The sequence below is a fragment of the Podarcis liolepis genome, assembly GCF_965112155.1.
Source record: "Podarcis liolepis genome assembly, chromosome: 13".
Classification (NCBI taxonomy): Eukaryota; Metazoa; Chordata; class Lepidosauria; order Squamata; family Lacertidae; genus Podarcis; species Podarcis liolepis.
Window position 1 is genome coordinate 43,939,586 of NC_139573.1, and position 13,893 is coordinate 43,953,478.

The 13,893-nt window shown below is 48.4% G+C and overlaps 1 protein-coding gene across 2 annotated transcripts in view; it reads left to right on the forward strand.

Moving 5' to 3' along the window:
• Positions 1 to 13,432, forward strand: part of LOC310690663 (putative protein PTGES3L) — a 37,624-nt gene extending 24,192 nt beyond the window's left edge. For both annotated transcript variants that reach the window (XM_083470088.1, XM_083470085.1), the window contains 8 exons: positions 1,848 to 2,004; positions 2,089 to 2,205; positions 3,982 to 4,112; positions 7,595 to 7,661; positions 10,145 to 10,236; positions 11,093 to 11,147; positions 11,900 to 11,994; positions 13,202 to 13,432. In XM_083470088.1, coding sequence (XP_083326214.1) covers positions 1,848 to 2,004; positions 2,089 to 2,205; positions 3,982 to 4,112; positions 7,595 to 7,661; positions 10,145 to 10,236; positions 11,093 to 11,147; positions 11,900 to 11,994; positions 13,202 to 13,337 — 850 coding nt within the window. In that variant the 3' untranslated portion in view covers positions 13,338 to 13,432. The remainder of the gene's footprint in view (positions 1 to 1,847; positions 2,005 to 2,088; positions 2,206 to 3,981; positions 4,113 to 7,594; positions 7,662 to 10,144; positions 10,237 to 11,092; positions 11,148 to 11,899; positions 11,995 to 13,201) is intronic.
• The last annotated feature ends 461 nt before the right edge of the window (positions 13,433 to 13,893 follow it).

Genomic DNA, 13,893 nt, shown 5'->3' on the forward strand with positions numbered 1-13,893 from the left:
GCGGATGCCTACAACAATATCTAGGTTATTAATCAGTAATGAATTATTATACATATAATATATGAATACATATAATAAATGAATTATTATTATAATGAATGAATGATACAGACGAATCACCAGTACTCCACACAGCAATAGCAGTAGCCATTGGAATATGAATGGGCACCATGCCTGTTTCTGTAGCTTAACATTTCCTGGGTGGAGTATGTAGGTTGCAAGGAGAGATACCTGAAGGAGCGTCTCCACCCCCATCATTCAGCCCAGACACTGAGATCCAGCGCCAAGGGCCTTCTGGCGGTTGCCTCATTGCGAGAAGTGAGGTTACAGGGAACCAGACAGAGGGCCTTCTCGGTGGTGGCACCTGCCCTGTGAAACGCCCTCCCTTCAGATGCGAAGGAAATAAGCAGCTATCTTATCTTTAAAAGACATCTGAAGGCAGCCCTGTTTAGGGAAGTTTTTAATATTTAATGCTGTATTGTTTTTAACACTTGATTGGAAGCCGCCCAGAGTGGCTGGGGAAACTCAGCCAGATGAGCGGGGTATAAATAATAAATTATTATTATTATATTGTTATAAGTTGTTCCTTTCCCCACAGAGTCCTATTGAGAAGTCACTTCCACAATTTCCTACACAATTTCCTACACCAGCAAATTTCCTACAGACTTAATACAGTCATACAGTTATGTTTGCTTCAGGTTGCGTGTTTTCAGCATGCATCCCGCAGCAACCCGGAAGTACCAGAAAGGGTTACTTCCGGATTTCGCCGCTCGTGCATGCGCAGGCGCGCAAAATGACGTCACGCACATGTGCAGAAGTGGTGAATCGCGACACGTGCAGACACGTGTCGCGTTCCTTTCATGTTGCGAACGGGGCTCTGGAACGGATCCTGTTCGCAACCAGAGGTACACTATATTGTTAACTGACAAGGAATATGTTGTTGTCGCTTTAACCCAGAAGCAAAGGTTAAAATGAAATCATTGTGTAGTCATGAAGATGTGTCATCTGGGAAGCTGTCCCAGAAACTCCAGCGGGTGCAGAATGCCGCGGCGAGGCTCCTCACGGGGTCTCTGCCATGGGAGCATATTCACCCAGTGCTTTTCCAGCTGCACTGACTCCCGGTGGAGTACAGGGTCAGATTTAAGATGCTGGTTTTGATCTTTAAAGCCCTTCACAGCCTAGGGCCCTCGTACCTACGGGACCGCCTCTCCCGGTATGCCCCATGGAGAGTCTCAAGGTCCATAAATAGCAACACCCTAGAGGTCCTGGCCCTAAGGAAGTTAGATTAGCTTCAACCAGAGCCAGGGCCTTTTCAACTCTGGCCTGGTGGAACGCTCTGTCCATGAGACCAGGGCCCTGCAGGATCTGATTCCTTTCCGCAGGGCCTGTAAGACAGAGTTGTTCCATCTGGCCTTCGGCTTGGAGCCAATTTGATTCCCTCCCCCTCTTTCTTTTTTCCTTTCTCCTCCTGTGATGAGGCTGCATTTTAATGTCTCAATATTTTAATGTTGTATTTTAATCTTGTTTTTAAGTTGTATTCATTCAACTTGTTTTTATTATTGCTTGTTAGCCTCCCTGAGCCCGGCCTTGGCTGGGGAGGGCAGGGTATAAATCATCATCATCATCATCATCATCATTATCATTATCATTATCATTATCTTGAATAGTGCTTTGTTCCCAGGGAAAACGCACAGAGAATGGCAGGCTTAGCCTAGTTTCTGTGCAGTAACCCTTCCTCAGAGGACGATGCTGGAGGGCTGGGGACAGAGGGAGCTCTCTTGTGCACCCAGAGCTATCTCCCGTGTGACTTGGGGAACATGCTATTTGCTCTCTCCCACCCTCGGCAGGGAGCTAGGTCGCCAACGAAGCACTATAGAGCTGGACACCCCCTCAATGACAGCAGATCAGGTGGCAGCCCTTGAGCAGAGCGTGAATGACAGAATCCGAGCCAGGATCCCGGTGGTGGTGCGAGAGCTGGCAGTGGGCGACCCTGAAGTTGAGCTGGTAAGCAAGAGCGTGCGGGTCGAGGCAAGAAGAGGGAGAGAGGTCTGCTACGTGTGGTTCTCTTAACCTTGCACTGCATTGCAGGTGAGGAGCCGTGGCTTGCCGGACGACCACACGGGGCCCGTGCGGATTATAAGCATCGAGGGTGTCGATGCCAATATGTGTTGCGGCACGCACATCTCTAATCTCAGTGACCTGCAGGTGAGAGTCATGGGGTCGGGGTGTGGCTTGCAGCACCAGGATCAAGGTCTTTGCCAGGTTGGACCCCCTCACAAATGAGCACAGGACTGCCTTGCCACTCACATCTGTTGTGAGAACACATTCTGCCCCTTCGTGACACATGAGAAGCTGCCATTGGTGTAACTCTGAGCTTCAGTAAAGCAAATAATTTAATTAGACAGCGCCTTATATGATATTGGGGACGCGGATGGCGCTGTGGGTTAAACCACAGAGCCTAGGGCTTGCCAATCAGAAGGTCGGCGGTTCGAATCCCCGCAATGGGGTGAGCTCCCGTTGTTCGGTCCCTGCTCCTGCCAACCTAGCAGTTCAAAAGCACGTTGAAGTGCAAGTAGATAAATAGGTACTGCTCCGGTGGGAAGGTAAACGGCGTTTCCGTGCGCTGCTCTGTTTCGCCAGAAGCGGCTTGGTCATGCTGGCCACATGACCCGGAAGCTGTACGCCGGCTCCCTCGGCCAGTAAAGCAAGATGAGCGCCGCAACCCCAGAGTCGGTCACGACTGGACCTAATGGTCAGGGGTCTCTTTACCTTTACTATATTATATTGAGCGACAGGATAGTCTGGCCACAGTAAGGATTTTTTTTCCATGGTATGATTCTTTTCCACCTAATCGTTTTGGCACTTGGGCACCCTATTTGCAAAATTTAGCAATTCCAAAATACAGACGCGCCTTCACTTTCGCAAGATTGACTATACTGCCTTCGGCTGTACTTGAGGGTTGATGTCAAAACATTCCACTGGAAAAATGGTTATCTCCCTGTGGAGATGACAGTATTGAGTCAGCGGCTCATGTCCTTTTGGCTTTCACTCTTTATAAAGATTTGAGGAGTGAGGTTATTACCCCTCCAATACTGTCCACGCCGGGTTGCTCAAACATTGCTACAGAGTCCTTTTAGTAGATCGAGATGATCAGGTGACAGCAAAAACTGCAATGTTTTTAGCGGGGGCAATTAGAATGAGATCTTTTATTTGATTATTGACGTAAACCCCCCAAAATGTGTTTTGTATAGTTATGTTTTTACCTCTATCTTCAGTACATTTTGTTTTATTGCTATGGCTAGTGGCTGATGCAAATAAAGATTCTCTCTATCTATGTGATCTATACCATTGGTCTAGCTAGCTCAGTGTCCAGGATTTCAGGCAGGGATCTCTCTCCCGGCCCTACCCAGAGATACCAGGGATTGTAAATCAATTTGGACGCCTTTTTTTTCTAACAAGGCTTCTCTGCTGCTTGTCAGTGGTCAGCCAGAAATTTTACAAGTGATTCCTTCCTTCAGATAGTGAAGTAATTGGGAAATCATCCTTATTTTAAATTACCTGCCTATACTTTTCTAACAAATGCCTGGACGCGTAGAACTATAGGAAGTTTCCTTTGCCAAATCAGACCAATGTGTAAACAGTGGATGATTTTCACTGCCCAGCACAGGCTCTGCAAGGTTTCTGGCGGAAATCTTCACCTGGAGATAGATATCAGGGTGTGGATCTGGGACCTTGCAAGGCTAATAATAATAATAATAATAATAATAATAATTTGTTATTTATATCCCGCCCATCTGGCTGGGCTTCCCCAGCCACTCTGGGCGGCTTCCAAAAAAAATTAAAATACTGTAATACATCAAACATTAAAAGATGTTCCACCACTGAGCTTGGACCTTTTCCTACTTTCAATATAAGGGACAGGATAGATGCATGTAGATGTAGTATTTTACCACTCAAGACGAATGTGTTTGTCTCTTGAAGATGGTTAAGCTCTTGGGCACTGAAAAAGGGAAGAAGAACAAGACCAACTTAGTTTTCCTCGCTGGGAACCGAGTGCTGAAAACTTTGGAGCGAAGCCACGCAGCCGAGAAGTCCTTCACATCACTGCTTAAGCAAGTATTTGTATCCCCTGTCCCAGGGAATGAAACAAAAGTCCCAGAAGGGTGATTGGAAACCCAGTGGCCTTCAAATTTCCTTTGAACTCTCAAAAGGAAAAGCACACAAAGGTGGGGATTTTCCCTCAAGGCAAGAAATAGTGAGTTGTATAGGCAAATTGGTTGTTTGTAGAAGTTGGGCCAGTTATTTCTGGTCTGAACTTAGGGCTCAGGATGAGTAGCGGAAGGGTTTCAACAGCCATACCGTAAATGGATTTAAAGAGAACTATTCCCAAACAATGGTTTTAAAAGGGGATGGGACAAGTTCATGGAAGATAAGTTTTTCAGTGGCTACAAGCCACAAGGGCTGTGCTCTGCCTGGACAGTCTGAAGCCAGCACTGTGCCTGAATACCAGTTGCTGGAAACCACAGGAGGAGAAAATGTTCTTATGCTTGGGTAATAATAATAATAATAATAATAATAATAATAATAATAATAATATACTACCCACTTGACTGGGTTCCCCCAGCCATTCTGGGAAGCTTCCATTAGAACACATTAAACATTAAAAGATTAAATGTTTTAAACCATTAAAAACTTCTCTATACAGGGCTGCCTTCAGCTATCTTCTAAAAGTCAGATACAGTCATACCTCCGGTTGAAGTAGCTTCGGGATGAATATTTTCGGGTTGCGCTCCGCGGAAGCGTGTTACTTCCGAGTTTCGCCGCTCGTGAATGCGCAGACGCTCAAAATGACGTCACGTGCATGCGCCGAAGCAGCGAAACGCGACCCACGCACGCGCAGTCACATGTTACGTTCACTTCAGGATGCGAACGGGGCTCCAGAACGGATCCCATTCGCATCCAGAGGTACCACTGTAGTTGTTTATGTCCTTGACATCTGATGAATTGTGCTCAGAAACGTACTGATTCAGGCCTCATCATGGGACTGAAACTGCCTTGGTCGCGCTGGTTGATGATTTCCGGTGGGCTTAGGGACAAAGGTGAGAGCTGTTTCCTAGTTCTGCTGGATCTCTCAGCGGCGTTTGATACCATCGACCATAGCATCCTTCTGGACCGTCTTGAGGGGCTGGGAGCTGGGGGCACTGTTATACAGTGGTTTCGCTCCTTCCTCCTGGGCCGTGTTCAGAAAGTGGTGGGGGGGGATGAGTGTTCAGACCCCTGGGCTCTCACTTGTGGGGTGCCTCAGGGTTCTGTCCTCTCCCCCATGCTTTTCAACATTTACATGCGGCCGCTGGGAGAGATCATCAGGAGGTTTGGGCTGGGTGTTCATCAGTATGCGGATGATACCCAGCTCTACCTCTCTTTTAAATCAGAACCAGTGAAGGCAGTGAAGGTCCTGTGTGAGTGTCTGGAGGCGGTTGGAGGATGGATGGCGGCTAACAGATTGAGGTTGAATCCTGACACGACAGAAGTACTGTTTTTGGGGGACAGGAGGCGGGCAGGTGTGGAGGATTCCCTGGTCCTGAATGGGGTAACTGTGCCCCTGAAGGACCAGGTGCGCAGCCTGGGAGTCATTTTGGACTCACAGCTGTCCATGGAGGCACAGGTCAAATCTGTGTCCAGGGCAGCTGTTTACCAGCTCCATCTGGTACGTAGGCTGAGACCCTATCTGCCTGCGGACTGCCTCGCCAGAGTGGTGCATGCTCTGGTTATCTCCCGCTTGACCTACTGCAATGCACTCTACGTGGGGCTACCTTTGAAGGTGACTCGGAAACTACAACTAATCCAGAATGCGGCAGCTAGACTGGTGACTGGGGGTGGCCGCCGAGACCATATAACACTGGTCTTGAAAGACCTACATTGGCTCCCAGTACGTTTCCGAGCACAATTCAAAGTGTTGGTGCTGACCTTTAAAGCCCTAAACGGCCTCGGTCCAGTATACCTGAAGGAGCGTCTCCACCCCCATCATTCTGCCCGGACGCTGAGGTCCAGCGCCGAGGGCCTTCTGGCGGTTCCCTCATTGCGAGAAGCAAAGCTGCAGGGAACCAGGCAGAGGGCCTTCTCGGTAGTGGCGCCCGCCATGTGGAACGCCCTTCCAGCAGATGTCAAAGCGATAAACAACTACCTGACATTCAGAAGACATCTTAAGGCAGCCCTGTTCAGGGAAGTTTTTAACGTGTGATATTTTATTGTATTTTTGGTTTCTATGGAAGCCGCCCAGAGTGGCTGGGGAGGCCCAGCCAGATGGGCGGGGTATAAATAAATTATTATTATTATTATTATTATTATTATTATTATTATTATTACTACTGCATGAGAGCTTCCCACTGTCATCTGGGTGGCCGCTGTGAGGATGTTGGACTAGACGGGCCATTGGCCTTATCCAGCAGGCCTTTCTTGTGTTCTAAACGAGGCATCCCCAAACCCGGCCCTGTTTCGGGACTACAACTCCCATCATCCCTAGCTAACAGGACCAGTGTGTTAGAATTCCTGCTCCATGATTGCAGTCATAAGATTGTTGTCTATCACATGACGGTGTATGTTTTGACTCCACAGAGTGGGAAGTGACGGAGACAGGACGTTTGTGTTACTGTGTTCCGTGAAGTAGGACTGTGAAGTCCTTTGTTCTTTCTCTTTGCTGTCTGATGCTAGAGAGAGAGAGAGGGAGCCATGTTGTAGTGCTCCGTGTGTGTTTATATGTAAATAAAATAATTAGCCAAAATGCTGAGTTGCTGAGGAGGTCTGTCATGCAAACTGCGAACACTCTGCGGATCCCTAAGTGTGCCGATGTCTGTTGGCATCGGTCGCTGCGATGTTCGGGCTGAAGTAAGCTTTTTGAAGCTCCCAAACGATTGACCAGGAGGGAGAGAGCATGCCAGTCGGGCATGTGTCTCTCTCAGGGTCCTACTCGAGTGTAGGACGAGCTCCTGACACAGTGGTCAGGGATGGTGGTAACTGTAGTCCCAAAACATCTGGAGGGCCGAGTTTGGGAATGCCTATTCTAAATAATTATAGAGCTGCGGGTGGTGCTGTGAGTTAAACCGCAGAGCCTAGGACTTGCCGATCAGAAGGTCTGCAGTTCGAATCCCCGCGACGGGGTGAGCTCCCGTTGCTCGGTCCCTGCTCCTGCCAACCTAGCAGTTCGAAAGCACGTCAAAGTGCAAGTAGATAAATAGGTACCGCTCTGGCGGGAAGGTAAACGGTGTTTCCATGCGCTGCTCTGGTTCGCCAGAAGCGGCTTAGTCATGCTGGCCACATGACCCGGAAGCTGTACGCCGGCTCCCTCGGCCAATAAAGCAAGATGAGCGCCACAACCCCAGAGTCGGCCACGACTGGACCTAATGGTCAGGGGTCCCTTTAACTATTCTAAACAATACAGCTGTTGCTACTGGCCCTCAGTTCAGTTGTGCATCTCCACTGAGCACGAGCTGTTTCACTTCCCCCCACCTTTTCCTCCCTCATCACCAAGCTTGTCCTCTTATTAGATGATGTACCAACCCTCCCTGAAGGCTTCTTGTTACCCTTGCCGTTTTAGGACTGGCCCCGAAGAGCACGTGGAAGCTGTAAAGAGGCTACAGACCTCTCTGAAGCTGCTTCAGAAGGTACAGTTGAGCAATGGCCAAGACATTTCCGGAGCCATGGCGGGGAATCCCAGGTCCCCAAAGGTCAAAGGTAGTGTCAGGGAACTGCCATCAGCTCAGAGGCGAGAGGTGGAAGGGCAGTTGTGTTACAGGGAGCCTCCGAAAATTGTGGGAAGCAGCACTTCCTCAGCGGAGGAGGGAAGCCCCAGCCTCTCATGGGGAAGAGATGCAGGGCTTGGAGGATACAAGAAAGAGCCAAGAAAGCCTGAGCAAAGCGGGGGGGACGGGACAGGTCCCCCTTTACCCACGCCCTCCCTGCGCAGTAGGTTTACGCGCAGAGAGGGGAGGCGTCGGCTGGGGGTCAAGAGACTACTCTGCCGGGGAAAGTTTAAGGACCGCCCACTCTCAGATTCTGCTAGTGACTGAGCAAGACGTGGAATTGAGGCGTTCTGTACTGTAAATGTTTTTGCACCAATAATAAAGCCTTTGAAAGACCAGTGGGGATCTTGCCTGTTCGCTCTCGAGCAACCCATGCCTGTAGGCATAACAGGCAGCATTCTATCTGAACGTCAGGAGTCTTCCCACACCACACCCAGTATCCCCAAGCTATGGCCCTTCTCTGCCCTCTCCTTCAGACAGTTTCTGCCTGGCTGGAATGTGCCCTCAAACTGTGAGATAGCCTCTTGCTTGCTTGGAGTGGGGAGACATGGGTGGGCATATGTCAAAACGTCTTGACTTTCGTGCAGCTGAAATGCAGCCTGCCTGTGCAGCCACAGCTGTTGCCCTACCCAATTTTGCCTCTGTCCAGGCTCAGCATTGGCATGTGACTCCCAGGAGGTTGGCCATGGGGACACTGACAGACATTGGTTAGAAAAAAAGGTTCCCTATTCCATTGGGAGCAGAGAGAGCCACCAACAAGCTTTTAATGGGAGATTGCTCATTATTTTTATTATGTGTTTTCTGTTTTTTATACTGTGTTTTTATTTTTTTTAAAAAATAAATTTTTTTATTTGGCTTTTCAGATTAAAATTCTACAGTCACATGTCCAACATACAACATAATAACAAGATTCCAAGGAATCTCATGGACTTCCCTCCTCCCCCTTGTGGGTTCCTATTGTTAATCATTTCCTCGTGCATCTTTTGTAATAATCCAAATCTTTTATCTCTCCGTTGTATCCAAAATTCACCATTAAACTACAAGCAATATTCCAACCCTACTAATGATTTAAGACAAGTTATAAATTTTCCCCATTATTAAAATTTTGACCTTCCTGATTTCTGATTCTTCTGGTCATTTTAGCCATTTTGACATAGTCCATCAACTTGATCTACCATTCTTCTCTGGCAGGGACTTTATCTTCTTTCCATCTCTGGTGTTTTTATGTTGGGAACTGCCCTGAGATCTACGGATGAAGGGCAGTGTACTACTACTACTATTGCTACTACTACTACTATTATTACTACTACTAATAATAATACAGTGGTACCTCCACTTGCATGAGATGCGGGTGGCGCTGTAGGTTAAACCACAGAGCCTAGGGCTTGCCGATCAGAAGGTTGGTGGTTCGAATCCCCGCAACAGGGTGAGCTCCCATTGCTTGGTCCCTGCTCCTGCCAACCTAGCAGTTCGAAAGCACGTCAAAGTGCAAGTAGATAAATAGGTACTGCTCCGGCGGGAAGGTAAACAGCATTTCCGTGCGCTGCTCTGGTTCGCCAGAAGCGGCTTAGTCATGCTGGCCAATAAAGCGAGATGAGCGCTGCAACCCCAGAGTCGGCCACGACTGGACCTAATGGTCAGGGGTCCCCTTTACCCTTACCTCCAGTTGCACACGGGATCTGTTCCAGAGCTCCGGTCAGATCCCGAGGAATTCTCAACTGGAGGTGCCTGTTCTGCGCATGCACGTGGTGCGGTAAAGCGCTTTGCGCATGCGCCCAGGGCAAAACCCGGAAAAATACTTCCGGGTTTGCCGCGTGTGTAACCCAAAGGATACGCAACCAGAGTTGTGCGTATCCAGAGGTACCACTGTAATGATAACAACAACAACAACATCTGTGGGTCATGCAGGTAGCAGCTGAAATCAGACTCCAGTAAGCAGCCTGTAGGAAGGCCATGGGAAGTAAGACAGCAATCAGAACCAGGATTCAGGAAGACTTTGCCTGAAATTCCCTGCCTGCTCCATCCCATCACTCTTGGTTGAGTATTGGAACAGAGGGGTGGTGGGCTGCCAGGGTGATTGCCCTAGGCACATTTTTCCGGGGGGCACCCCACCTCCCCAAGTCAGCCCTGTCCCACTTTGTGAGGCTGGGATCTGAACAGATCCCACCTTGCAAAGTGGCTCAGGGCTGGTGTTCCTCCGGTTTTGCCAGCGGCGATGGCCAGGCTGGCATGCGGCAGGCTCTGTTCACCCCACACCCCAGCACACACGAGCTCCCCCTCCCCACGGCACCATGAAAACACGCTCCACTGCTATGTCTGCTTTCTGACGTCTGCTTCTCTTTCAGAGCAACTTGAACCTACTGAGGGATTTAGCCGTCCTCACAGCTCAGAGTTTAAAAAACAACCTGGATAAGGAACCTGTTCTTGTGTTGCACAGGTGAGGGGAAAGGTCGTGTTGGGTTTGCACGGGGTGACTGTTTAAAATACCCAGAAAAAAGAGGAAAATTCTGGATGCTTTCTACTTTGCCACTTGAAAGGTACAGCTGATTTTTTTAACCCCCATTTAGAAACTGCTGTTCCCACTCACCTTACCTGTACAGTGGTACCTTGGGTTAAGTACTTAATTCGTTCCGGAGGTCCATTCCTAACCTGAAAATGTTCTTAACCTGAAGCACCACTGCTGCTGGAACACGATTTCTGCTCTCATCCTGAAGCAAAGTTCTTAACCCGAGGTACTGTTTCTGGGTTAGCGGAGTCTGTAACCTGAAGCGTCTGTAACCTGAAGTGTATGTAACCTGAGGTACCACTGTACAGGTTTTTGAGGCCCATCAAAGCAAAATTGTGTGTTACTTATTTTTTAATTAAAAACACACACACGCACTGTGGATCAATGCAACCCAAATGAATTATTAATACTTTTTTTTTTGCTTAAGCCAGTCTAGTCGTTACTGGTTTCTTTCTCGCGGGGCTGGTGGACCTATTGTAGGGAAAGGTGTGGCAGATGTGGAATTTTGCATCCTGCTTTCTCAGGTCTTGGGATGGGGAAGTCCGCTCCACTTCACTGTGGGGAGGAGTTGCAGTGGACCGCATGGCCACCCACTCTCCTCCAGCGGTGGGGGATGAAGTCCCACGTTGCCCAGGGGGTCCCGGTCATGTCAGCGACCAGCTAGCCAGCCAATCAGCTGGCTGGTGGGGGCGTGGCCGGGACCCATTTAAACGGAGGCGCAAGGTGGAGGGCTTCCTCTTGACTCGCTTCCTCAATCTGGATTGTTCACATTTTCCCTCTCTTGCAGGAAAGACGGTGATTCTGAGTTCATGAACATCATTGCGAATGAGATTGGCGCTGGTGTGAGTATCTCTTTCTTGTTTCTCTGAGCTTTGGCACCAGATATAGTGGTGTTTTGAGAGGTGCTGAAGGCTCCCTACTTTGAGCTGGAAAGGTTCCCACCTCCAGCGTATCAACACAAAGCAGATCTAATCAGGCCTTTAAAAACTTAATTGTTGTTTCAGATCATGCAGCTGACACATCAAAAGTGAAATTAAAATTAAGACAGCTGGTTACAGAAGTAGCAGCTCACAGCGTGCAGAGTAGCTATAAAATCTAATGTGATATAAAGGAGGAGGAGAGAGAATTGATTCAATGAGACCTGCAGTTAGAAAATAGGAACAGTTTTGTTCCAACTTCTGTGGTTAAAATACCACTATTTAATGTGACGCTACCAAATACCAATTAAGAATAAAGAGATCATAGAAAAATTTAGAAAATATTACTGAATTTAAAGTCACATCCACACCATATATTTAGAGGTGATGTCACAAAGAATCCTGAGAACAAATAGTGTACCTACAGTTTCCAGGATTTTGACTGCCCCGGATAAGCTAAATTTGGTTTGATTCTTGCATCCATGACTACTGCTTACACCCCGAAAGATTAAAAGGTTTATTCATTAGCTTGGTGACATTTCCATTTATGGCACGGTCTGTTTACCTGTGGACCTCCATATGTTATGTTTTATTCTGACTCTCTGCATCAGATTATTATAAAGTGTGTGTGTTCTTCGTTGAATATTTTGTTGTTGTAAACAACCTTCTTCCAGCAGGAAACCCTCCTTTTCCTATCTGTGGGAGATGAAAAAGCAGCTGGGCTTTTTCTGCTTGCAGGACCCCCAGAAGCTGTGGAGAAACTGGGCCCCAGGTGAGTCACTCAAGCCAGCTGGATAAATTCAGGCCTGGATTGGTGTGTGTGTTGGGGAGGGAGCATGGATGTTCATTTTGGTCGGTCAGGAAGAAAAGAATCACAGGTTTCTGGGGGTCTTTGAAAGAGAGAGAGAGAGAGACAAGCAAATTCATGTAGCAGTTCCAGGGCTGAAACAAATCAGCCAGGCTAGGACATGGCTAGGGCTGGGCGATATAGCAGTATATCATCCAAAACCGATTTGAAGTCCATATCACGATATTGGCTTCATCATTGTTGACCTGGCAATATATCATGAATCACACGTGTGTGTGTGTGTGTGTGTGTGTGTGTGTGCGCGCGTGTGTGTGCGCTATGCAAAATTCACAGTGTGGGGAAAACCATGAAGCCAGCCAATGCCTCCACATCAGGCGTAGGCAAACTCGGCCCTCTAGATGTTTTGAGACTACAATTCCCATCATCCCTGACCACTGGTCCTGTTAGCTAGGGATGATGGGAGTTGTAGTCCCAAAACATCTGGAGGGCCGAGTTTGCCTATGCCTGCTCTACATAGTTCCATCCCTATTTCAAACATTGTGCTCTTTTGGTATATCGCAATGTGGAGCTTGTGATATAGCGCAATGTTGAAAACCAGAGATCGCCCAGCCCTAGGCGTGGCTCTTGGAATATATTCCAGAAATTTGTTTGACTTCCAAAAACATTTGAAAACCAAGGTGCGGCTTCCAATTGGCTGCAGGAGCTTCCTGCACTCAGTCGGAAGCCGCGTCGGATGTTTGGATTCCAAAGAACGCTCACAAACCGGAACTCACTTCCGGGTTTGCGGCGTTCAGAAGCCAAAATGCACGCATACCAAGGCGTTTGGCAGCCAAGGTACGACTGTACAGTGGTACCTCGGGTTAAGAACTTAATTCATTCTGGAGGTCCGTTCTTAACCTGAAACTGTTCTTAACCTGAAGCACCACTTTAGCTAATGGGGCCTCCCACTGCCGCCATGCTGCTACTGCACGATTTCCGTTCTCATCCTGAAGCAAAGTTCTTAACCTGAGGTACTATTTCTGGGTTAGCGGAATCTGTAACCTGAAGTGTATGTAACCTGAAGCGCCTGTAACCCGAGGTACCACTATACTCTATGAGAGCCCATTGACCAACAAAGCAAATGTGGGGCGAGGAGAAGCTAGTCTGACCTTGTTGCTGTTTTTCCCCCAAGGGTGGCTGAACTGCTGGAAGGAAAAGGGGCTGGGAAGCGGGGCCGCTACCAGGGCAAAGCCACGCGGATGAGCCAGCGGCCAGAGGTGGAAGCTCTTCTCCGGACATTTGTCAGCGAACAGAGCACAGAGCAGTGATGGGATGGACAACGGGAGTAAATGGCGCACTGTGGATATAGCAACTGAGCCACCGTTCTTAAGGACTGTAAAGTAATAAACTTAAGGATTTTTCCTCCTTTGTGTTCTTGCTTTCAGTGTGGCAGTGTCAACAAAGGAGACTGGTGGTCTGATTTGGCAACAGCAGTGAACTGAGAGATTTCGGGGGGGGGGGATGGTAAAAGTGAGGGATGGATAGGGAAAGCATTCCTGGAGGCCAATGCTGTCTTTCCTAGAAGGAACTTTCCCCCTATTAATGCTGGAGAAAGACACAGAGAGTCCCTCTGAGCCCTTGCACTGATTTTTGCACGTCCCCAAATCGGTCTCGATCCCAAATCAAGCCCCGCGGGTGTTTGCTACTTCTTTTCTCTCTCTTTTTGACCACTTCAGCTGGGCCTCTGGAGGCTCCCTGCACGCTACAGCCCCAAAGGCAGATATTGCTAAATGTTTGTATCTTAAAATGTGCTTATGGAGGAGTAAGCCTCACCAAGGACTGCCCCACTGTCAGGAGGGAGTCAGATATGTTTGGGCATTAAGC